Here is a 19,661-nt window from a genome sequence, read left to right on the forward strand (position 1 = left end):
ATTTTGAAGTTGGTATTAGAGGTGAGCTCGTGCTACGTGATGTTCTACAACGTTTAATAGCAAAAAGAGAAATATGTATATAGTGTGTGATCTCCCCTCTAGTTAAATAAAGCCACCATTAATTAATTTGTTGACAGGTGGCAGCATATCATATTTTCATTTGTTAAACACAGATTTTTGCGCTATTTGTTTGGACACAATTATATTCGGTCGTCTAATCATTATACGGATTTCTGTTTCCTGCGTTGCGCATTTAATTTAATTTACAAATTAACAAATAGAAATCGAGTAATTTAAGCGGACTTGACGCGCAGAGCCAAAGCACTCAAATCGGCAATGCACTTGTTTAGGGTCTCCTTCTCCTGTTGGGGCGAGATGCTGGACAGCACACTGGACACAATCCAGTTGACCATGTGCTTCTGATTGAGGCGGCGCTCAACATGACGGCACTCGACCTGGTAGTCCAAGCGACGCTTCACCTCTGAGTAGACATTCATGGCACGCTCGCGGAAAGCAGCCTCCAATTGCAATGCGATGTTCTCCTTCTTGGCCTCCATCAACAATAGAGCACCATCGGCGCGCCATTGCTCCTTCTTTTCGGCCTCGATGGCATCGGCGAGCACCTTCAGCTCAGACTCGCGGCCTTCCTTCCATTCGGATTCGATTTTCTGAAATGTGGAAATAGTTTTAGTTATTTTTCTTTTCTAACGCGTCCTAAGAACTTACATCGATTTCGCCATCTGCCCATTTGGCGATGACTGGGCCTAGTTTCTTCACAGCAATAATGGCCATGATGCCGAGCGACAGACCGCTGTAGTATTCATGCTCCATGACGTAGATTTCCTTGGAGCACAGATAGGTGATGAGACCTACGCCGAATGTGTAGGGTCCGGTAACACCAGTTTTGTTGTAGAAGAACTGGAACCATTCCTCTGGAATGAAACCCAAACGCACCTTGCCAGGATGTTCGGGGCGCTGGCGGCGATCAACAGCACCACCAGCGGGCTGTGCAGCAGCGGCGGCAGCTGCTGAACGGGCGCCAACCACGCTCAATGGGCGTTGTGCTGCAAAATACAAAAAATCAATAAACATTACAAAGATGTGCAAAAATCTATGCAAAAATGTTCTGACGCTCGAGTGCGGCGGCTGCGCTGCCCCCTCATGATTACATAAACCACGATGTCTGGTCGCGTAACAATTTTCATGTCGCTTTGTGCCACACTTTTATAATGTGCACAATTAACAATAATCGAAATGTGCAGTTGAAATCAACTTAACTTCATTTTTCTTAATTACCTGCAAGAAGTGCGGCTCTGGGAAACATTTTCTTAATGCTGTTGCGACGAATTTGCCTAAGAAATTGACGTCCTCACCACTTTGCCCGTAGCGACAATTCACAATAGTAATCTGTGAATGACATTTGATTAAGGTGTTGCCAGATCGCGGAAGTATACCAAAAATGGGCAGCGAGTTGAAATTTGAAGTATTTGGCCAATGGCGGGCAATCGTTTTGGTTTTATGGCATTTCATAGAATAACATACCTTTATAAATAATACGCAAGTACAATATCAATTGCATTGATGCTTGTGAACCAGCGTTTTGGTGGTACGTAAAAAATATAACACCTGTGCTCTGCCAGAACTGCTCAGTTGCTATTTTCGGGGTGATTCTTCCACAACGTGCGGCAACGCTCTGAATGTGGTGATTTTTTTTTTTGAATGTGTTATTCGATCAAGTTTTTGAATATTTTGGCTACATTTGAAAACTATTACTGTGTTTATGTATGTATCTGCCTTCAAATCGATTATGGACACCCGATCTACTGAGTCTTCAGCTAAAATCTTAATTTTTCCATCGATTTGAAATAGCACATCAATATTACCCAGCGTCAAAACACATTTCATTACAAAATACGTATATTCCATTCAGTTCTATTAGCTTAAATGCTTCAAAAGAGTAGTGTCCTTCATGAAAGTCATCTCTAACTTTTCAAGTCTTTATTTTACAAATTATTTCAATTCACTAAATAAATTGCGCCTAAAAAAAATTAAAATCAGCTGCTAACATTTGTCATTAAAATACTTTTACGAAATACTATATAAACAGCAAACGCGAACAGATTTTAAATTTTTGTAGCTCTGAAGATATATGCATGTCTATTTTTTTTCTGTTTCTTTTTCAAAGCCGTTATTGTATATTAAGCGTTTAAGTTAAAGCATGATCATCTTTGTTTGTTGTTGTTGCTGTTATTGTTGTTTTTGTATTGGCTAAACTAAATGACTGTCTTATTGTGCGTAAAAAATACTTATAAAAAACAAAAACACATTAAATAAAGCGTATCTATCGAAATCACTTGCGCTAGGGTTACAGAAATTAAAACAAAAATCCATACAACTATTTACAATCGATGAACATAATTGAAAACGTAAGGAATACATATAAAAAATTATTATTTTACAACTTTTAACTTATGTTTTGTTCTTTTTCTGTTTCTTTTGTATACAACACGAAATGATTTTGGAGGCGCCGAACATTTACAATGGGAGGTGCTTATGTATGAGTGTCTGTTTGTGCAGCATGTACTTATGTGTGTTTGTGTGTGTGAAGCGTTAGACGTGCACATACATATATGTATAAATATACACATTCAACAAGTCGATATATAATGCTAATATTAACACACTTATAAGAGAGTGAGAGTTTTGTTGACTCGGAAGGATGTTCTTTCTAAATATAAATATATATGTAGTCCAGTCGTGCTGCAGCGCCAGCCATTCATTGTAATTGAATCATTCAATAAAATTAAAGCGTGTCAGCAGCTTGTGATAGAACCAACGCACCACCTGCTGTACTCTCGCGGCCACCCAAACGCAGACACCGCCAGTCAGACGCACCTTAGACGCATAATGCTTGATATGATCTGTGTGGCAAGAGTTAATTAGAAAACCACAAATACACAAAAAGCATGAAAATGAAAAAACAAACAGTGACCAATGCATATCTTGTAAAAGGATATAATAATGTCCAAGGCGGATGGCCGCCATTTATATATGTGACATAGGTGAAGCCATCCTTCCCATTCCCACGAATATTGTAGTAATAGGGCAGAAACGAATGTAGCGTAAATCTATAAACAAAGGGAGTGGCAGTTAGTGTATTAACAGCCACAAAATTCGATACAGATACAGACACTCACCTTCGTTTCTCATAGAAAAATATGGCAGGTTGATTCGTGGTTAGCGTGTGTAGAAAAATAGCCTTGACCGAATGGCGTTCGGCAGTCGTCAAATGGTTCATAAGAGCATCCAACAGCAGCGATCCGATACCATTCCGTCGATGCGTCCGGTGTACGCCCAGCGATAGAATGTAACCCACATCAGCAGTGCGTCCCATCGAGTCTGATAGTATACCTTTGTCCTGCATTTGAAAACCGCTCAGCCTCGTGTACAATTCATCACCTAATATGTTGGCTATTACCTCCTTATTGACATTACGATACGGTTTGATTTCGGCAACAATTAAACCAATTATGGCCAGATTATATACAGCGGCTAATGCAAAGAAACGCGTGCTGGAGGTAATGTCCTCGTACCAGGACAGCGGATAATCGATGGGAAACCATTCTTGGCAGAGAGTGCGCACCTAAAACAGCAAACAAAGATGTGTGACGAGTTATTTGTTTAATTAGTCTCTGCTCTAAATACTCACCTCTGTTAAGTCGTCGGGCACCAAAAACCTTAGCTGCACATCATTAATGGAACACAAAGGCACATGATCGCAGTCGACGCGACTAATATCGTTGCTGGCCGATGCATTGTAGTGTTTATTGTAGCTAAAACAAAGAAAAAAACAGGAAGACCACGTCAGGGGCAGCAAGTAAGACACTGTTTAATAAATAAGTATTATAAACCAACAGTGTGAAGTCACTTGCATAATATTACAAAGCAAGAACGATGGAGGAGGCGGCGACTCATCAATAGATAAACAAAAGCTCCACTAACAACCGGCCACAATATCAACAACAACAACAGTGGGGCGGTCTGGAACTTAATTCTTGAGCGCCGCACGTAAATTGACCCAATTTGTGGAAAGACCCTTAAGCATGAATTGTCATTGTCTGTTGCTGACCTACCTCTGCCCCCTCCCTCCCCCTACCCATCCACAGCCACCTTGTTGTCGTTAGGCATAAAAAGCGGACAGCTCTGTGTTTATCAAACGATTTCGTAAATTTTTTACTCACAGCGTAAATTGTGCCATTCTGTTACTGTCACTGTTGGTGCTCCGCTGCTGCTTCGGCTTCCAATCAGAATCAAAGTCATGGGCAGTTGAACCCCTTGAGCAGTTTAAACGCCGAATTTTGTAGATTTGCGTGAACGATATCAATACGAATATTTGTAATGTGTTGCCTGCTGGTGCTGGTATTTGGTAGTGTGTGTGTGCGCGTTTAATTGGCTTCAATTGAAATTCACATCCGCACACATAAATAAACTACAAACCACTTGCTGCTACCTCTCTGCCAACCACCTCACTACACTCTAGCAATACTAGCACCACTCCAAGCTACTGGCCACTATCTCCCGTTGTTGTTGCTGTCGTTTCTGCTGCTGCTTCTGTTTGTGTGCACTCCATTTATTGTGTGCTGTGGATGAAAGCTTTATGCCGTTCGTTTGCTGCATTGCTCGCTTAAATATTCTTTAGTTCTTAAACATTTTTACTGCATCGAGTTTTTATTTTGTATTTCCGAAGAAGAGGAAGAGCTACTGGTGCTGCCACATCGCCTCCAACATACTGACTGGTGCTGCCAGACTAAAATTCGGGTTTGGCGCGCTCACATATTTCAAGTAAATACGCTCTTTGGTGTTTCTAGCATTGAAATTGGTTTGATCAAATATAGATAGATAAAAACCGAAGAAGTAGATATCAACATCTGAAAATTCGTCAAGTCACTCGTTGAGGAGTTACGAAACAAGTCTCAAGAATTCAATACGAGAGAAATTGTAAAATATAAATGAAGATATTTTATTAGTCGAAAAAAATTGGTCTTATTCTTAGAATCGGCGAGTTTGGCCCACAGCTTGGGAGCTGCTGGGCGTCGGCGCCGTTGTTGGCTTTGTGGGATCGTCCAGCACACGCACTAACATGGAGCTCTTGGGGCCGGTGCACCATGTAATGCCATGCTCGTCAATGACAAACGTTTCGAGCGTAACCTGAAACTGGCCGCCACTAGAGATGGGCAGCAGAAAGCTGCCGGAGAGGAAATCACGTTGTGGCTTGACTGTTTGATTGAGTGTGACGGTATCATTGTTGGGCTTCATGAGTTCGCTGGTTAGTCGTGGCGTCATCAACTGCGAGGTGAGGCTAAGTTGCACGGAGTCGACGCGTCGAAAATGTTGCTTCTTCTTAGTGAAATGTTGCAGCACACCTTCCACTTTAATGACCAGATTGCTGCCCGATTGCACAATTACTGGTTCCGAAGCACTGCGAGGCTGTGGACTCACCGATAGCTTGATCTGTGTGGACTGCAAAATCTGGAAGAAGTAGCGCGGCAGACAGAGTGGTGTCTTTGTTATTATCTCGATTTGCGCAATAATCACATCCAGATGTCGGTTGCTAATCGTCTTTGCGTTTGGAGGCTCCTGTGGCAAATTCTTTTGCATTAGCTCCATACGCTGGCAGCTGGACGCAAAGTACCGCGTCTCCGGATGCTCCCCAGTGGTTAGAAAAACAGGCGCTTCTGGCGGCGTGGCATAGCAAATGGACTCGATAATGTGCGCAAAGAGTGCGCACTGAAATTCAGCGACTTCGAGAAATTCCAGCGTCACATGATCGGCATCGAAAGATGATTTGTAGAGACGCGCATAGGACTCCTCGCAGGCTTTCAACGTTTTAACTAGTTTGCGCAGTTGGTTTGTGACATGTCCGAACTTCTGTAGATAGTCGCGTGCATTTTGTGCCAAGCTTCCAGCAATTGCTGGTGGTGGCACAATCACCTGAGCATTCTTCACTGTAACGGCAAGGTGAAGAGTTTGCAGAAACTGTGCACGAATCTTCAGATATTCCAGCTGAAAGGTGCACGGATGCTGTGGCGAGGAACAGGCGCGTAAACTAGCCAATGCCTGTTGATACAAATTGCTGGCCATTTCCAGACGCTTCATCAGTGGAAGCATCGGCTCCGGTGCTGCTGCCAGTGCATAATTATTCCGCATGTGCGCATAGTCTAGTCCATAGTTCAAAATGCACTCGGCTTGGGAGATTTGCGTGAGGGCAACGAGAAAATAGTGCATGTGATCGCTGATGACCATCTCAGAGACCTTCGTATAGATGTGGGCTGCGACATAATGATGACCGTAGCGACTGGCTGTTCTTGCTATGCGATACAATGTCCAGCAGTTGGCACGATCCAAGCATTTCTCGAAACACTGTACCACCATTTGGGGCAGATAACAGCCCATGGTGGTCTGCAACACCAACGCGCTTAGAATCTCAACAGTGTGCCACTGGGGATCCGACTGCTCCGCATTATCTATGAGTTTGTTTAGCTTGTGGAGTATAAGCGGAAGACGTTCAAGCATCGGATTGATCTGAGCAGAAAGAGAAAGTGGATTATGTTTTGTTATACAAGTATATACAATTTTTTTTGTGTTTAGTGAGAAGTAAATCTAATCTAGAGGAAAAAACCTACCTTTGGGGGCGGAGGTTCGTCAGTTTGCATAACCATTTCATCCTCCTCTCCCTCAAAGCTAGAGAATGCGTATTTTTTTAACTGGAAATGCTCGCAGAGTCCCACCAGCGCCTCACATATTAGCTCCGCATTGGCCGGCGGATACGTGACGTTGTCGCCCAATGTGTTAGTAACCATTTCTATAAAGTCTGCTCCAAACTCTGCATCCGCTTGCGTTATGCGAATACCGTAGGCCAAGATACGTCGCAGATCTTTCGTGCATTCAGCTTTGCGTGCCGTGCATAGAAGCAGACCCTCCATGTGTAGATTTACCACATCCAGAATATCATCGACTTGGGCCACCTGCTTCTTCAGACCGTAAGCGACCAGCGCAGCCAGTACTGCCATAGCCTGTGTGGCGGTTGTATAGTCGTCCAGTTTACTGATGCACACAATGCAGAGCTTGAGAAGCGCGGCTCGGTGCTCGTTGAGCAACTGCTGGCAGGTGAGTGGGCAGTCTATCAGCTTCAGTAAAATGGAGAGGAATAAAAAATGTTCCTGGGCACCAGTGCAGGTGTCGAATTTGCCAATTAAAGCGCCAATGGCGTTCTTGGGCCAAGCATGGACACTCTGCGTGCCGGCTAGTTCGTAAAAGGAGCGCAGCACTTGCACGCGCACTGGCGTTCGAAAGTCCTGCATGAAGTCCAGCAACACATCTAATTGGGCGGGCACGCCCACCAATGTGCGGGCAGACAATTGCGTCAATGTATTGATAATGGCCACCACAAAACTCTGCGCTGGATATTTGGGCAATAGCTCCAAGCATAGCTTGCTAACCAGCGCCGCAGTATTGGCATCATGATGCATATGTCGAAGTACAGGAATGAGTAGCAGCTTCATGGGCACCGGCACTTGCAGCGACTCGATCATGTCCGAGATTTTCGCACACATGCTGATGGCAAAGGAGCGCGACTGGGCGGCAAAACAACTGCTAGCATATATGGCTGCCTCCACCTCCACTGTGTCGTGACTATCAAGCGCTCGACGTATTGCATGATGAACCTGCTGCTTTTCTGGAATGACGCGAGAGACGGCACCCAGGGTGCGCAGCAGCAATGCGCGCGCCACAGGATCATTCGAATGCATTACCATGAAAATGCGTCGCACAAAACTATCGATACTAAGAATCTTGTCCAGGTGGTTCTCGCTCTGTTGGCATACTCGCAGAACCCAAAAGCGCAGCAAGTTCGAACCGCTGACAAAGAACTCGGACAATTTGATGAATGAGGAGTTGATCAGTATCGGAAACGGATACTTTTCGAAAAGACGTGGAAACCGCACAATGGCCTCGCATTGTATACCCTGTTTGTGGCTCCTTAACCCCTTGTCCAGCTCCATGAGCACTGCATTGGAATCGTGCTCGTTGTCGTTTAGGAACGTTTCGTTGAACATGCTAACGCGTGTACCCGTTAGATGTGCCATTTTAAAAAAGTAAATTTTTAACTATTTACTCAGCAAATTGAAACAATTGTGCGCTTTATAGAAATAAACAAACACCGCAAAGTTGCCGACAGCGAAGTGGCAACGTCAAGCACTTTCAAAATCAGCTGTTCGCGTTAGTCTGCTTGTAGTTAGTGTAGCGCTGCCCATTAACGCGGGCTTACTCTTATGTATTTGTGTTTGTGAAATTGCGCTTTTTTAGTTATTGCGTGTCCACTATGTTTGTTTTAAAAAAGCAGGGCACAGGTGCGTAATTAGTTGTTTTTTTTTTACCAACATCTTATGCCATACCTCCCCTCTGTCTTGCAGATCATGAAAAATTTGTGTTGGTGCCGATAAAGTCGTCCTACAGTGTTGGCCGTCTGGGTACCGACTTATTGCTTAAGGAGGACCTCAGCGTTAGTCGTACTCATGCCATCCTACACCTGCCGAAAGCAGAGCATGAACCGCTTAGAATTGAAGATCTTGGCTCCACGTTTGGCACATTTCTTAATGAAAACATCAAAAGCGATGGCAAGAAAATGAAATCCAAGTCAACGGCAGTTTTGAAAATGGGCGATAAAGTTCGTTTTGGGGTTTCCAATGTTTGGGAGGTGACACAATTAAAGTTAATAACAGCTACATCGGCCCTAAGCCCCACAGCTTCCATTGAGTTGGAACAGTCCATTAAACTTCTGAACGGTACCATTGCACAAAACTGGACGAATCAGTGCACGCACTTGACGATGACCGATTTGTCGGTTACTGTAAAGCTGCTGTTGGCCCTACTAGACCACAAGCCCATTGTAAATACCAAATTTTGGCAGGCATTTGTTAAAGCTGCACGCCTCATTCATGTACGTGAGCCATGGCCACGTCCCGAAGACTTTGAACCTGTTCAACTGCACAGCATTGACATCAAATGGCGCTCAGAACGAACCAAATTGTTTGCGGGCAAAACATTTGTGTTTATGAGTAGTAAGCATCTCGAGACGTACAGCTTAGTGGTGCAGAAAGCTGGAGGTGCCTTTAAGGATCTTAATTCGGGCGTGCGTAAAACATTTCTAACCAAAAAGGACGTAGTGGTTGTACAATATGTGCCTTCCACACAGTCTCAGGGAACGGAAACCATAAATAGTATTACAGGTAAGCCAATCAAATCCACCAATAATAATATCACTTTTTACTAAAAAAAATGCCTTTTAGAAATACTGGAGCGATCTGGCTCCCGTGTAATACCCGAATACGAAATCGGTATGGCTATTTTACACTGTTCTATCGAAAAGTACTGCAATCCTTGGTACAAATTTAAAGAAGAAATGATGAGCACGACCCAATCAATGACTGCATCAGAAAATATATCTGCCAATACGTCTATAATTGTGCCAAATACCGTGCAACCAGTAAATGTTGAAACAGGCACCACAACCAGAGCTACGGAAGTGATTGTGCCAGAATCGGAGGAGATTGAATGTCTTACGACTAGCAGTGAAAAGCAATCAACCGAGCTCAAACAGTCTGCTAAACAGAGGGAATCAATTGCTAGAGTTACACGAAAGCGTAGTCATGCTATGTTTGTGGATTCCTCTGATGAGGACTTAGATGATAATGAGAATGAAACTAAAAAGTCAAGAGCCAGCGGAGTCCGAACTAAGCCAAATATATCAACAAAAAGTACGGCGATTATTGACTTAAATAACAAGCAACTAAAAATTGTAGAACAACAGAAAGCTCCCCCACCCACAACGCGCAACAAACCCACAGCTGCAGCACAAGCTAATCACGTTGTAGAAAAGGAAGACGATGCGGAACTCTTTCAATACAATAGCAACGATAAATCTCCTTTTTCTGAATGCCCGGAGACTAGTGTTCGGGCCAACACCAGATCAGCAGTCAAGTCTTTGCCCAATGTTCAGATCAATCGGCCAACTAAAATAAGTGTGCGAAATTTTCTGGAAAAATCCCAACAACAAATCGCTCCCGAAAATCTAAGAAACTCTATTGATTCACAAGCAGATGCGAAGTCGCGAAAGCGTGTGCACATTGAAGTCCTCAACGAAAGCGATTGCGATGATGACGATCTATTTAATTTTGGAGACAGCAAAAGAGCCAAGAATACAAAAAATGCTCGCACTTCCAACGGCAATGAAAGTGGCGATGAAAATGATGGTCTTTTTAACTTTAGGGAAGAGACAGATCAAGACAACAGCGATGTAGAAGCTGTCAATGAGGACTCAATGGACACACAACCTTTTGTTCCAGATAAGGGGAGAAAATCGAAATATGTTTTGCCCCAGCCAAAGCAAATCCCACGAAAAATAAATATATCTGGCTGGCTCTCATGTAGCGGGCTACATGACGATGTTAAGCAAGAGTTGAATGTGAGTGATTCGGCGACAGTGCAGGAGAAAGTGGAAGGAGTCGAACTATTGGATACTTTAAACTCGGTAAAGCAAGAAATAGAAGACAAAGACGATACTGACACATTACTAGCGCACAAGAAATGGTTGGCATCCATAAAAGATGGTATACAGGTGCGCTTGGGAGCGCTGAACATAACATCAAACCGTCCCCTTGATCAAACGGATGCCGGTAACGGCCAGTATAGTGGACGAAAGAATTTCAAAAAGTTTACCAAGGTAAGAAAAGCAAATTACTATTGCATTGTAAATTATTTTCACATCTAATTGTAGCCTTGTTTCTCTTATAACTACAAAAAAATTTCAAAATTGTAATCCCCCTTTCACTCACAAGACTCCAGTAGAAAAGCATTTTTAACTTTAAAATTTGCGAAACTTTGATTTCACGATGTCTTCCTAACTAGTATTTTATCACAGAGGAACATGACCTAAAGTTTCTTTGGCAATTCGATTTGTTGTTTTAAGTACCAGTATTCCTTTCCACGTGGTTTTTATTAAGACTCCTGTCTTACCAATTCAAGTATTCTTTCTTGATATGAATTCTTTTATTTTTCTCCATATTTTTTTGTAGCTTTGAATTTTGATAAAACTCAAATATTGTTTTCAAATTGATATCGAAACATTTTTGTTTTTTACTTGAAATTAATTTTAAATAACAATAATAGCTAAATTAACAAAGGCTAGTTTATTAAATTTTGTGAAAACTGCTAAAAAGTAATTCTTTACTTAAATTACATTTTGTTGAGCCTTCTCTCGACTTAACATAACACAAAGTCTCTTTAATATTCTTAATTAATATTGCCCCCTACAGCAACGATGTCTTCATCCACAGAAGAGCATAGTTGAAGTCAAGCGTCTGCAGTTAGTTGAGGGAATGGTAATGCCCGTTTAAATGTCATAATATACTCTTATATGAATAGATTGTCTAAATTTTGCTGCTAATAAATTTGAGAAATATACTCAACGCTTTCTTGTGTTCATTGGCAAGCAGCTTGCGCTCGAACAGAGTAACCGCAGCCTGCCATTCGTGTTTTTTTAGCGCTTTAGTGATACAGTTTTCCGGGGCCTGTTTACGTGACTTGGACTCACGTCTGATGAAGGTTTTGACATCCTCAATTGTTTGTAGTGAGCTTACACTGAAATCGACAGTTTGTGTTGAGGGATTTCGTGTTGCTTTGCGTTCAATTAAAGTTCCCACATCCATTTTGGCCCGCTGTTGGGCTTTTTCTAGTTTTGTTATCACCGGTGGCGGTTTTGACATAAGACTAGTGGTCGCTGTTTTCGGCTCCTCTGGCTGTGTGGTTTTAATGAGGTGCAAGTTGACCGGCAAAACACAGTCCTCGGGAAGAAATCTGTGTCTATCGACTTGCGGAAAGTGGGAACATTGCGGTCGCAGTCTATTGTAAAGTTTGACACACCTGTTGGCCTCCAGTACGCTCAGCCTATTTATTTTGGCTATGGCCGCAATTATCAGCGTTATAAACTCCATGAAGAAGTTGCTGCGCAACAATTGACTGAAATATTTGGCAGCTGCAAGGCAGCATTCTCGTATGCGCTCGTGCAGATGATAGACGCTCTGCAGACGCACCAGAATGTACTCAAAGCTGCTGCGTGTCGGCATTTCACCGGCCAGCGCCGCATCACATACATCGGGCAAAGAGCCACGAAAATGTTGCAGCTCGCGGGGTAAATCCAGCCGAAGCAAGCGACAAAGCGCTGCGTTCAGCTTGCAAATGGCACGAAATCCAGGCAGGCCACGAAAAGAATTCTTGCGACGGGCCATAAGACGCGATATGAGCGCTGCAGTCTCTTCGAATTCCACGGCCATCGGTTCAGTCAACTGCTGCAGATATTTGTTAATGGCCATAAAGCATTTCTTGGCTTTAAACGGAAGTCGAAGCATTATTTTAGTATATGCAGTTAGTGTATGAATGTTTAGCTTACCAAAGGCTGTATTTGGCGCCCGGAGGGTAACCAACGGAGGTCTTTTTAATTCAAATTCATTCCAAACAGTCGCCATGCCTATGCGTATGTAATTCGTATCTGTAGATGAAGTCCTCCCACATGGCATACAAATTGGCAGCACTGCGCAGCGTTGCCATATCAGACAAACCTTTTGATTCTCCAAAACTTGAATGCCAGTTTCCCGTTTAATTGTCAATGTCTGTGGACACATTTAACAATGTCCAAAAAGTATTTTAAATTTGTTTTTTTTTTTAGCATTTTCATTCAGTATTCTATTTTATTTGACCCCCTGTTTATATGGTTGTTCCATAAACTTGCACGTATACTAAAGTATGTACATGTATGTAGATATGTTTATTTCCTCAACTTATGTTCACAAGTTTAATTGTATTTTTGTTTAGAACAGAATTAGGAAATTGTGACATTTTTCTTACTAATTATAATTTAAGTCCTTCTGGCATATATTTCGATTTCCCATTGCCAATTTTTAGTTCCATATGCATTGACGGTAAACAAAATGTGTTTTCTTCCAATGCCGCCGTTGGAAACGTAAGCATCACCCTTTCTAGAATTTTGATACGTTGTTATTCGAAGAAAGGTCACTTCGTCAATGTCGGGTGAAGGACACACCATTTGTACTTGAGGATTGCTAGGCATATGGAACACTACCTTTGGCGACGTTTCGTGGAACACAACCGAATCTCCTAAACAAATATTTGAATTAAAGCTTTAACAAATTTAAAACAAACTATTTGATGTTACCTGCTTTACGTGCACCAAGTTCATACTTGAGCTCAAAAGACTTGCCAGGCAATTCCCTAACTAGAGGTTTTAAAAGTACAGCTTCGGGATGATTGACATCAAATTCTTCTATCCCATTGCCATTTGCTTTTTCAATAACCTTAACATTTGGACTAATGCTAAGACCTTGAAGCAGTGCCACAAAACTTAGAAGCAACAATAATACCAACATTTTCCACGCGCTGTAAAGTTGTGCGATTGGAAATGAGCTTCTTTAAATATAAATACATATGAACATATATTACCGAGACACACCTTTGAAAACTCTAAAATGGGCTACGCTTTAATAGGCTTAAACATTAGTAAAGCACCGTAAACAAAAATGATATGACATAAGCAAATACATTTCCCAGAACGTGGCATTAGCTTTTATGCATTTATATATGTATATGTACCCGGCTGATCTTCAATGATTTACATAGTTTTCTAATTGAGTTTCTATAAATTTCTTTCCTGCTTTTTATTATATGGAACATGCGTGTTCAAAAGAATTTAAGTCAGTAATGTTGTTTATAATTTGTCAATGGTTTGATTTCTCGAAATTAAAATGATGGGGTCTTAAGTGTTTTGTTCCATAACTTTTTAAGTATAATATACAAAAATATGTTTTAAAAAACTGCTCAAGATATTAAAAAAAAATTGTATGCTTATTTTACTTTTTTTGTATTATCAGAAAAGTTGTAAATGTTTTTTTACAGATATGCCAAATAACAGCTTATAATTTTTGACTAGTGAATAAAATATATGCGTATATACACGTACATAGTCTATGGTATTTGAAATGACGTGGATGTTTTAAAAATATATGTTGAGCGTTGTAAATGATCGACATTTCAGAAAACCAAATCAAATTCATAAGCATAATTGCTTGAATGGGTACAACGATAAAGAATAAGTTTACCACGGATTGCTTCAGTATACTTCTGAAATCATCTCATTTATCCCACACAAAACTAATATTGTAGCTCTTTAAACGTAATAAGCGTTTATTAAAAATGCAATTGACTGTTGGACAGACGCTATATATATAAAAATATAAGCAGCTATTAAAATGCCCTGACGGCATATATCTTAATGGTATACTGGAAGTGCATAGTATTATAGGCGTTTATATCGACACGCAGCGCATTTAGACCAATACCACCTTCTGTTATCCTTGCATCGCCAGTTACAGAGCTTTGAATCGCTATAATTTCAGCACGATTTATGGTATGATAGCGGTCTTGGACGGTTTTACCCCAAGCACTGACACTACTCGGATAGTTGTAATCGAGCCGGGTGGAGGTATGATCGTAAGCTAATATTTCACCTATCGTAGAGCGAATAAATACATAATGTTGTAAAGTTAGGATTTTAAGGTTCGCCTAGTCTTACCAGGTCTTGGGGATCCAAATGTATAAGTCAGTTGATATTGCTTGCCGAATGAACTGTTCAAGAGTCGAACTTTAGGCGGAATAGCAGAAATTTCGATCACTGCGAATAAACTTAGTAGTAATAGTACCTTCAGCAACATGGTTAAATGACTTTTAACTGAGAAAAAGCCCGAGCGACACTTTTAAAGGCCATAGTTACGAAACATCTTAATTCGCGTAATGAACCATTAAATAAACTGATCTGCGAATAAGGCAACAAATGTCAAAGCTTAAAATAAATCAATCGCCAATCTATATATATATATATACATATATTATAGCTACTAGAATAGGGAATGAACTAAGCCTTCCATTTCAGACTTCGAAGTGTAAAAGAAATTCACATACAGGAAGGTGCACTAAATATAAGAAAGATGATAAGATAAACATAAATTCACAGTTGCTAATTGATCATTTTTTTTTCTCACTTTATTAATGTTTTCATCAGTTTTCGATGTCGACAGCCTGCCACTACGTTAGGCATCTTCGACGGACCCACGATCTCATCTGAAACTTTCATACCACTCATAAGCGGATGTTCTCTTTATAGTATTATTGCCGAAACAGTTTCCTAACATTTCTTAGGTTTTCGCATTGATTTTCTTCGAACATAGTATAGTTTATGGTATGTGGATGTTCTAAAGGAACAGGTTGATCCTTGCAAATGATCAACACATCATAAAACTAAATCCAATTCATAAACATAATCGTTTGAATGAGTACAACGCAACAATCCCATTTTGCCCATACAAAACCATTATCGTAATAAGCGTTTATTAAAATTGCATTTGCCTATTGGACAGACCGTATTTATATCAAAATATAAGCAACAATTAATGTGCCCTGACGGCATATACCTTTAGGTTAAACTGGAAGTGCATGGTATTGTAGGCATTCACAACGACATGCAAAAAACTTTGACCAATATCACCTTGTGTTATCCTTGCATCTCCACTTACAGTGCTTTGAATCGATATCACTTCAGCACGATTTATTATATAACGGCTGTCTTGGATTGTTTTACTAAAACCAACGACATTGGTCGGATAGTTGTAATCGACCCGTTTGGAGAAACGATTGTGGACTAGTATTTCATCTATCGTAGAGTGAATAATTGCAAATGTTGTAATTTTAGGATTTTCAGGGTCACCTTGTCCTACCTGGTCTTGGGGATCCAAATGAATAAGTAAGTTCAAACCTATTCTGTGGCTTGCCATAGAAACTGGTCAAGAGTCGAACTCTAGGCAAAATAGCAGGAATTTCGATCACTGCGAACAAACTTAGTAATAATAGTACCTTCAGCGACATGCTTATATGACTTTTAACAGAAAAAAGCCACAGCGACACTTTTAAAGGCCATAGTTACGAAACATCTTAATAGTCATAATGAGCCATTAAAAAACTGATCTGTGAACAAGGGACCAAATATCAAATAAATAAATCGCACACCGATATACACATACATATATACCTGTATTATACCGACTCGAATAGGCAATAAGTTCAGACATCAAAGTGTAAAAGAAATTCACATACAGGAAGGTGCACTAAATATAAGTAGCCTTTAATAGTGATAACATAAATTCACAGTTGTTTTTCGAAAATGCTCTTAAATTCCACCAGTATGGCGTAGTCGCAAAAAGTTGGGGTAGTTACAAAACGTATAATGCTGAAAATTTTAAATTAAGGTGCTTAGTCCATCCAGGAAATCGTTCGTTTTTAAATCACATCACAATCAATTGAAAATCTTAAATAACACTGATGCGATATTGCTTTTTAAATTTATTTTTCTATGATTGTAAGCCAAAACATCTAAGATGTGAGATCACAAGCCCGACAGTTTAATACCCTGTACCCAGGTAAACTTCCGTCACTGAGTTATATGCGCCCATAGCAGCAGCAAAAAGAGGAAGAAGAAGAGCGAACTTGTTGCAGTTTGTGGGGGTTGTACTGGCGAGAATTTGTTTCGCTAATAACTTTTCTTAGAATTGACCGAATTGAATAAAAATACAACAGTAGAAAATTATATATAAATTATGTGTGCAAAGTTTGGTTTAGGTAGCATTTGAAATGTGGACGCTATTGACGAAATTCTGCAGCGGGGGAAGGGGGGAAAAATTAAAAAAAATAATTAATAAACTCGTCCTTACTCGGACCTAGGAGAATCTGGATGCCAACTTTGGTTATTCTAGCTTTTATAGTTTCTGAGATCCTCGCGTTCATCCAGACGGACGGACAGACAGACGGACATGTCTAGATCGATTTCTCTCGTCATGCTGATCAAGAATATATATACTTTATGGGGTCGGAGATGCTTCCTTCTGTATGTTACATACTTTGCACAAACCTAATATACCCTTTTTACCCTACGGGTACAGGGTATAATAAAACCTATCAGTATACAACACAATATGCCTCTATTATCCAAATAAGTAATAATAACAGCCCAAGCGTTTTTTCTTACGATCCCAATCAGTGCTCTTTTAAAGTGTATTTAACATTCAGATTTTCAACTACATAGACATTTTATGTTATATTTTCAGTTAAACAAGTGGTCACTAACAGAGGCAACCATATAACATAACAGACTCAATAGAAATATTATCTGTACTTATATTACTTAAGGGAAAATTAAAGGTCGCGCAAGAATTTGGATGCTACTATTGATCAAGATTAGTTTAATATTAATATTAAATAATTCTACTTATAATAATTTCACAATAATATATGTACGCCTCTGTTATTCAAGTAGCAATAACAGCTGCTCTTTTCTAGCGATCTCAATAACAGTACCTTTAACATTGCAATGTTTATTTGACATTGCCATTTTTAATTCTCAGACATTAAACATTAGCAATTAAATGCCAGCATTAGCCGCAATATGTACGGCAGACTATTATATACAGTGGCGAAAGTACTAAATACATTAGCTAATTTTAGGCTGTTTTTTGGCTTCACCTGTTTAAACGATATGTCAATTAAAGTTATTGGAAATATTTTGGAACATCTGTTCAAAAGTTTTAAGCAATTATAGTTTGTAGGTTTGTTTTACTTGAATTCATTTAAAATAAAGGCACCTTTGTTGTGGGACTTTTACGGTATAACCAGGGAAGCATCCCAAGCTAATACTATAATCAACCACAATGTACCTACCTCTTTGAAAAGGTCTCTGGACAACCCTTTTTCCGACTATAACTTTCATTAGCCTTCGATCTATGATTATTATATGTGTAATTTGTAAAAATACTTTTATACACAAACACGTATAAAAAATTTTTCTGCATTTTTATTCACATGTAAAAAATGGCAGCTCATTTACCAAAGTGTACCGTAGACCTTAATGTGGTAAAACCAGAGTTTAGTCTGAGAGGCGCTTATAGAGACCTCAATTTGACGAACGCCAGGACCACCACGAGTAATCACAAGCTCGCCAGTTTTTGAATCCTGTATTGATACAACATCAACAGCTGACACCCTAAAACCATCGCCTGTGTCAGGATAACCAACGGCAATTTGAGGATTGTGTTTTGATCCAAACAAGAACACTGCAGACTTTTTTTCAAATGCCAAAAATTCGCCTAAATTTGTGTAAGTGGCTGTTAGATGCTTTATAAAAATCTAATATATTACCAAACTTGTGCGCCCCAATAATATACTTAAGCTCGTAGGTTGTAAGCGCTTTATCGATTGGTGGAGGTATCTCAGTAATATTAGGTGACAGTTTTGTGCTATTTTTTTTATCGTCTTTTGCTGCTGCCACCTGATGTGGCATTATCGCCAAAAAACAGAGAAAAATAAGGATTTTCCACAACATGTTGGGTTTCTCTTTAAACTGAAGCACGACTTGGAGCGAACATCTTATACTGGTTAGCTATCACGCTTTAAAACGAATTCAAACACTTTAAAAAGATTTCACACGCATCAGAATACCAAAAATGATGTAAGTGAGGATAACCATTCTGTAAATGTCAGTTGGTCCAAATTAAAACGAACTCAAATTCGACCATGGCTGTCTTGAATACTATTAGACTATGAAGATGATCATGTTAGCTTTATTTGTTCGATAATATATCGAGGCGTTTCTATTTCTGTATGATAAGGTTTCCTGTCGCCTACGATTCCAGATACTTTGGAATTTTCGCATTAAAATCAATTTGTTTCAATTTTTCATTTTACTTAGAAAGATTGGTAAGAAAAATTCAAGAAGAATGTAAAATAAAATTCAAATTAGATGGAAATACTTTTATAAATGATATTGACACAGCAAATTATAATTAAAATAATTATTTAAGCTGAATTTGCAGTCTCTTTTAAAATATTTTCCCAAAGACTTTAATGTTGTACGTCCAGAAGTAAGTATTGAAGGCACGTAAAGTAAACTCTACATTCCTAAAGCCAGGACCTCCACGCGTAACTACAAGTGTACCAACGTTTGTGGTTTGTGTTGCAATAATTTCCACAGCTGTGATCTTAAGACCTTCCCCTGATGTAGGATATTTTTGAACAATTTCTGGACTATATTTATCTCCATACCACAAAACTCCGGACTTTCGCTCAAACGCCAATATTTCACCTACAAAATGATTTAAGATTTTATATTTTGGTCTGAGAGTAGACTCTTAAATATTACCAAACTGGTGGTCTCCAACCACATATTTAAGCTCGTAAGTTGGAGGAGCATCTTCGTTAGCCGGAGGGAGCATCATAGCTTGCGGGAGCAAATTAGTCAGCCTGTTGGAGTTTCTTTTCGGGTTTTGACCTTTTTTATTTGTTGTCTGGACATCATCTTTGTTAGGTACTTGACTTTCTATCGCTATCGCCAAACAACAGAGAACAATTAATGCTTTCCACCACATGTTAAGTTCGTCTAAACACTGAACCATTAGCTGGTTAGAACACCTTATATTGGTTGGTTATGAATC

The 19,661-nt window shown here is 40.0% G+C and overlaps 10 protein-coding genes across 11 annotated transcripts; 1 reads left to right on the forward strand and 9 right to left on the reverse strand.

Annotated features, from left to right (window-relative positions):
- Positions 1-122: 122 nt before the first annotated feature.
- Positions 123-1,693, reverse strand: LOC115622537 (ATP synthase subunit b, mitochondrial). Its single transcript, XM_030516500.1, has 4 exons — positions 1,543-1,693; positions 1,297-1,407; positions 727-1,064; positions 123-668 (listed from the first exon to the last, which is right to left on the reverse strand). Exons 2-4 carry the CDS (start codon positions 1,322-1,324, stop codon positions 294-296), a joined length of 741 nt encoding a protein of 246 aa, XP_030372360.1. The 5' UTR covers positions 1,325-1,407; positions 1,543-1,693; the 3' UTR covers positions 123-293.
- Positions 1,694-1,966: 273 nt separating this feature from the next.
- On the reverse strand, positions 1,967-4,723 carry LOC115622676 (N-alpha-acetyltransferase 60). 2 transcript variants are annotated; one of them, XM_030516693.1, is made up of 6 exons: positions 4,242-4,723; positions 3,710-3,833; positions 3,479-3,643; positions 3,198-3,418; positions 3,018-3,128; positions 1,967-2,923 (listed from the first exon to the last, which is right to left on the reverse strand). In XM_030516693.1, exons 1-6 carry the CDS (start codon positions 4,256-4,258, stop codon positions 2,791-2,793), a joined length of 771 nt encoding a protein of 256 aa, XP_030372553.1. In that variant the 5' UTR covers positions 4,259-4,723; the 3' UTR covers positions 1,967-2,790. The 2 variants fall into 2 exon arrangements, with proteins under 2 accessions (XP_030372553.1, XP_030372552.1); XM_030516692.1 differs by having other exon boundaries at positions 3,198-3,643.
- A 325-nt stretch (positions 4,724-5,048) lies between these two features.
- LOC115622527 (integrator complex subunit 7) lies at positions 5,049-8,171 on the reverse strand. Its single transcript, XM_030516490.1, has 2 exons — positions 6,684-8,171; positions 5,049-6,582 (listed from the first exon to the last, which is right to left on the reverse strand). Exons 1-2 carry the CDS (start codon positions 8,142-8,144, stop codon positions 5,050-5,052), a joined length of 2,994 nt encoding a protein of 997 aa, XP_030372350.1. The 5' UTR covers positions 8,145-8,171; the 3' UTR covers position 5,049.
- Positions 8,172-8,272: 101 nt separating this feature from the next.
- LOC115622528 (nibrin) lies at positions 8,273-11,525 on the forward strand. The gene is made up of 4 exons (XM_030516491.1): positions 8,273-8,408; positions 8,472-9,287; positions 9,348-10,780; positions 11,373-11,525. The coding sequence occupies exons 1-4, from the start codon at positions 8,381-8,383 to the stop codon at positions 11,451-11,453; spliced, it is 2,358 nt and encodes a 785-aa protein (XP_030372351.1). The 5' UTR covers positions 8,273-8,380; the 3' UTR covers positions 11,454-11,525.
- On the reverse strand, positions 11,228-12,599 carry LOC115622530. The gene is made up of 2 exons (XM_030516493.1): positions 12,506-12,599; positions 11,228-12,442 (listed from the first exon to the last, which is right to left on the reverse strand). The coding sequence occupies exons 1-2, from the start codon at positions 12,579-12,581 to the stop codon at positions 11,487-11,489; spliced, it is 1,032 nt and encodes a 343-aa protein (XP_030372353.1). The 5' UTR covers positions 12,582-12,599; the 3' UTR covers positions 11,228-11,486.
- A 262-nt stretch (positions 12,600-12,861) lies between these two features.
- LOC115622474 lies at positions 12,862-13,499 on the reverse strand. The gene is made up of 2 exons (XM_030516418.1): positions 13,289-13,499; positions 12,862-13,230 (listed from the first exon to the last, which is right to left on the reverse strand). Exons 1-2 carry the CDS (start codon positions 13,497-13,499, stop codon positions 12,971-12,973), a joined length of 471 nt encoding a protein of 156 aa, XP_030372278.1. The 3' UTR covers positions 12,862-12,970.
- A 790-nt stretch (positions 13,500-14,289) lies between these two features.
- Positions 14,290-14,844, reverse strand: LOC115623143. Its single transcript, XM_030517352.1, has 2 exons — positions 14,702-14,844; positions 14,290-14,636 (listed from the first exon to the last, which is right to left on the reverse strand). The coding sequence occupies exons 1-2, from the start codon at positions 14,838-14,840 to the stop codon at positions 14,374-14,376; spliced, it is 402 nt and encodes a 133-aa protein (XP_030373212.1). The 5' UTR covers positions 14,841-14,844; the 3' UTR covers positions 14,290-14,373.
- Positions 14,845-15,496: 652 nt separating this feature from the next.
- LOC115623154 lies at positions 15,497-16,047 on the reverse strand. Its single transcript, XM_030517363.1, has 2 exons — positions 15,900-16,047; positions 15,497-15,835 (listed from the first exon to the last, which is right to left on the reverse strand). The coding sequence occupies exons 1-2, from the start codon at positions 16,045-16,047 to the stop codon at positions 15,573-15,575; spliced, it is 411 nt and encodes a 136-aa protein (XP_030373223.1). The 3' UTR covers positions 15,497-15,572.
- Positions 16,048-18,003: 1,956 nt separating this feature from the next.
- LOC115623170 lies at positions 18,004-18,561 on the reverse strand. Its single transcript, XM_030517387.1, has 2 exons — positions 18,370-18,561; positions 18,004-18,317 (listed from the first exon to the last, which is right to left on the reverse strand). Exons 1-2 carry the CDS (start codon positions 18,551-18,553, stop codon positions 18,055-18,057), a joined length of 447 nt encoding a protein of 148 aa, XP_030373247.1. The 5' UTR covers positions 18,554-18,561; the 3' UTR covers positions 18,004-18,054.
- A 399-nt stretch (positions 18,562-18,960) lies between these two features.
- Positions 18,961-19,592, reverse strand: LOC115623149. Its single transcript, XM_030517358.1, has 2 exons — positions 19,370-19,592; positions 18,961-19,312 (listed from the first exon to the last, which is right to left on the reverse strand). The coding sequence occupies exons 1-2, from the start codon at positions 19,443-19,445 to the stop codon at positions 19,050-19,052; spliced, it is 339 nt and encodes a 112-aa protein (XP_030373218.1). The 5' UTR covers positions 19,446-19,592; the 3' UTR covers positions 18,961-19,049.
- Positions 19,593-19,661: the final 69 nt, after the last annotated feature.

The sequence above is a fragment of the Scaptodrosophila lebanonensis genome, unplaced genomic scaffold, assembly GCF_003285725.1.
Source record: "Scaptodrosophila lebanonensis strain 11010-0011.00,11010-0021.00 unplaced genomic scaffold, SlebRS2 tig00000043-arrow-pilon, whole genome shotgun sequence".
In the NCBI taxonomy this organism is placed as follows: Eukaryota; Metazoa; Arthropoda; class Insecta; order Diptera; family Drosophilidae; genus Scaptodrosophila; species Scaptodrosophila lebanonensis.

What these genes read in the sequence shown, in the direction of transcription:
- LOC115622537 (XM_030516500.1), bottom strand. Translation starts at nt 1,324, where the DNA reads ATGTTTCCCAGAGCCGCACTTCTTGCAG. An exon ending in CAGAGCCGCACTTCTTGCAG is followed by an intron (nt 1,065 to 1,296) that starts GTAATTAAGAAA and finishes TGTATTTTGCAG; the next exon opens with CACAACGCCCATTGAGCGTG. An exon ending in GGGCAGATGGCGAAATCGAT is followed by an intron (nt 669 to 726) that starts GTAAGTTCTTAG and finishes TCCACATTTCAG; the next exon opens with AAAATCGAATCCGAATGGAA.
- LOC115622676 (XM_030516692.1), bottom strand. An exon ending in TGCCCGACGACTTAACAGAG is followed by an intron (nt 3,644 to 3,709) that starts GTGAGTATTTAG and finishes TTGCTGTTTTAG; the next exon opens with GTGCGCACTCTCTGCCAAGA. An exon ending in CATCCGCCTTGGACATTATT is followed by an intron (nt 2,924 to 3,017) that starts ATATCCTTTTAC and finishes CTCTTGCCACAC; the next exon opens with AGATCATATCAAGCATTATG.
- LOC115622527 (XM_030516490.1), bottom strand. Translation starts at nt 8,144, where the DNA reads ATGGCACATCTAACGGGTACACGCGTTAGCATGTTCAACGAAACGTTC. An exon ending in ACGAACCTCCGCCCCCAAAG is followed by an intron (nt 6,583 to 6,683) that starts GTAGGTTTTTTC and finishes CTTTCTGCTCAG; the next exon opens with ATCAATCCGATGCTTGAACG.
- LOC115622528 (XM_030516491.1), top strand. Translation starts at nt 8,381, where the DNA reads ATGTTTGTTTTAAAAAAGCAGGGCACAG. An exon ending in TTTAAAAAAGCAGGGCACAG is followed by an intron (nt 8,409 to 8,471) that starts GTGCGTAATTAG and finishes TCTGTCTTGCAG; the next exon opens with ATCATGAAAAATTTGTGTTG. An exon ending in AACCATAAATAGTATTACAG is followed by an intron (nt 9,288 to 9,347) that starts GTAAGCCAATCA and finishes AATGCCTTTTAG; the next exon opens with AAATACTGGAGCGATCTGGC.
- LOC115622530 (XM_030516493.1), bottom strand. Translation starts at nt 12,581, where the DNA reads ATGGCGACTGTTTGGAATGAATTTGAATTAAAAAGACCTCCGTTGGTT. An exon ending in GGCGCCAAATACAGCCTTTG is followed by an intron (nt 12,443 to 12,505) that starts GTAAGCTAAACA and finishes TTCCGTTTAAAG; the next exon opens with CCAAGAAATGCTTTATGGCC.
- LOC115622474 (XM_030516418.1), bottom strand. Translation starts at nt 13,499, where the DNA reads ATGTTGGTATTATTGTTGCTTCTAAGTTTTGTGGCACTGCTTCAAGGT. An exon ending in ACTTGGTGCACGTAAAGCAG is followed by an intron (nt 13,231 to 13,288) that starts GTAACATCAAAT and finishes ATATTTGTTTAG; the next exon opens with GAGATTCGGTTGTGTTCCAC.
- LOC115623143 (XM_030517352.1), bottom strand. Translation starts at nt 14,840, where the DNA reads ATGTTGCTGAAGGTACTATTACTACTAAGTTTATTCGCAGTGATCGAA. An exon ending in ATTTGGATCCCCAAGACCTG is followed by an intron (nt 14,637 to 14,701) that starts GTAAGACTAGGC and finishes GCTCTACGATAG; the next exon opens with GTGAAATATTAGCTTACGAT.
- LOC115623154 (XM_030517363.1), bottom strand. Translation starts at nt 16,047, where the DNA reads ATGTCGCTGAAGGTACTATTATTACTAAGTTTGTTCGCAGTGATCGAA. An exon ending in ATTTGGATCCCCAAGACCAG is followed by an intron (nt 15,836 to 15,899) that starts GTAGGACAAGGT and finishes ACTCTACGATAG; the next exon opens with ATGAAATACTAGTCCACAAT.
- LOC115623170 (XM_030517387.1), bottom strand. Translation starts at nt 18,553, where the DNA reads ATGTTGTGGAAAATCCTTATTTTTCTCTGTTTTTTGGCGATAATGCCA. An exon ending in TATTGGGGCGCACAAGTTTG is followed by an intron (nt 18,318 to 18,369) that starts GTAATATATTAG and finishes ACACAAATTTAG; the next exon opens with GCGAATTTTTGGCATTTGAA.
- LOC115623149 (XM_030517358.1), bottom strand. Translation starts at nt 19,445, where the DNA reads ATGATGCTCCCTCCGGCTAACGAAGATGCTCCTCCAACTTACGAGCTT. An exon ending in GGTTGGAGACCACCAGTTTG is followed by an intron (nt 19,313 to 19,369) that starts GTAATATTTAAG and finishes ATCATTTTGTAG; the next exon opens with GTGAAATATTGGCGTTTGAG.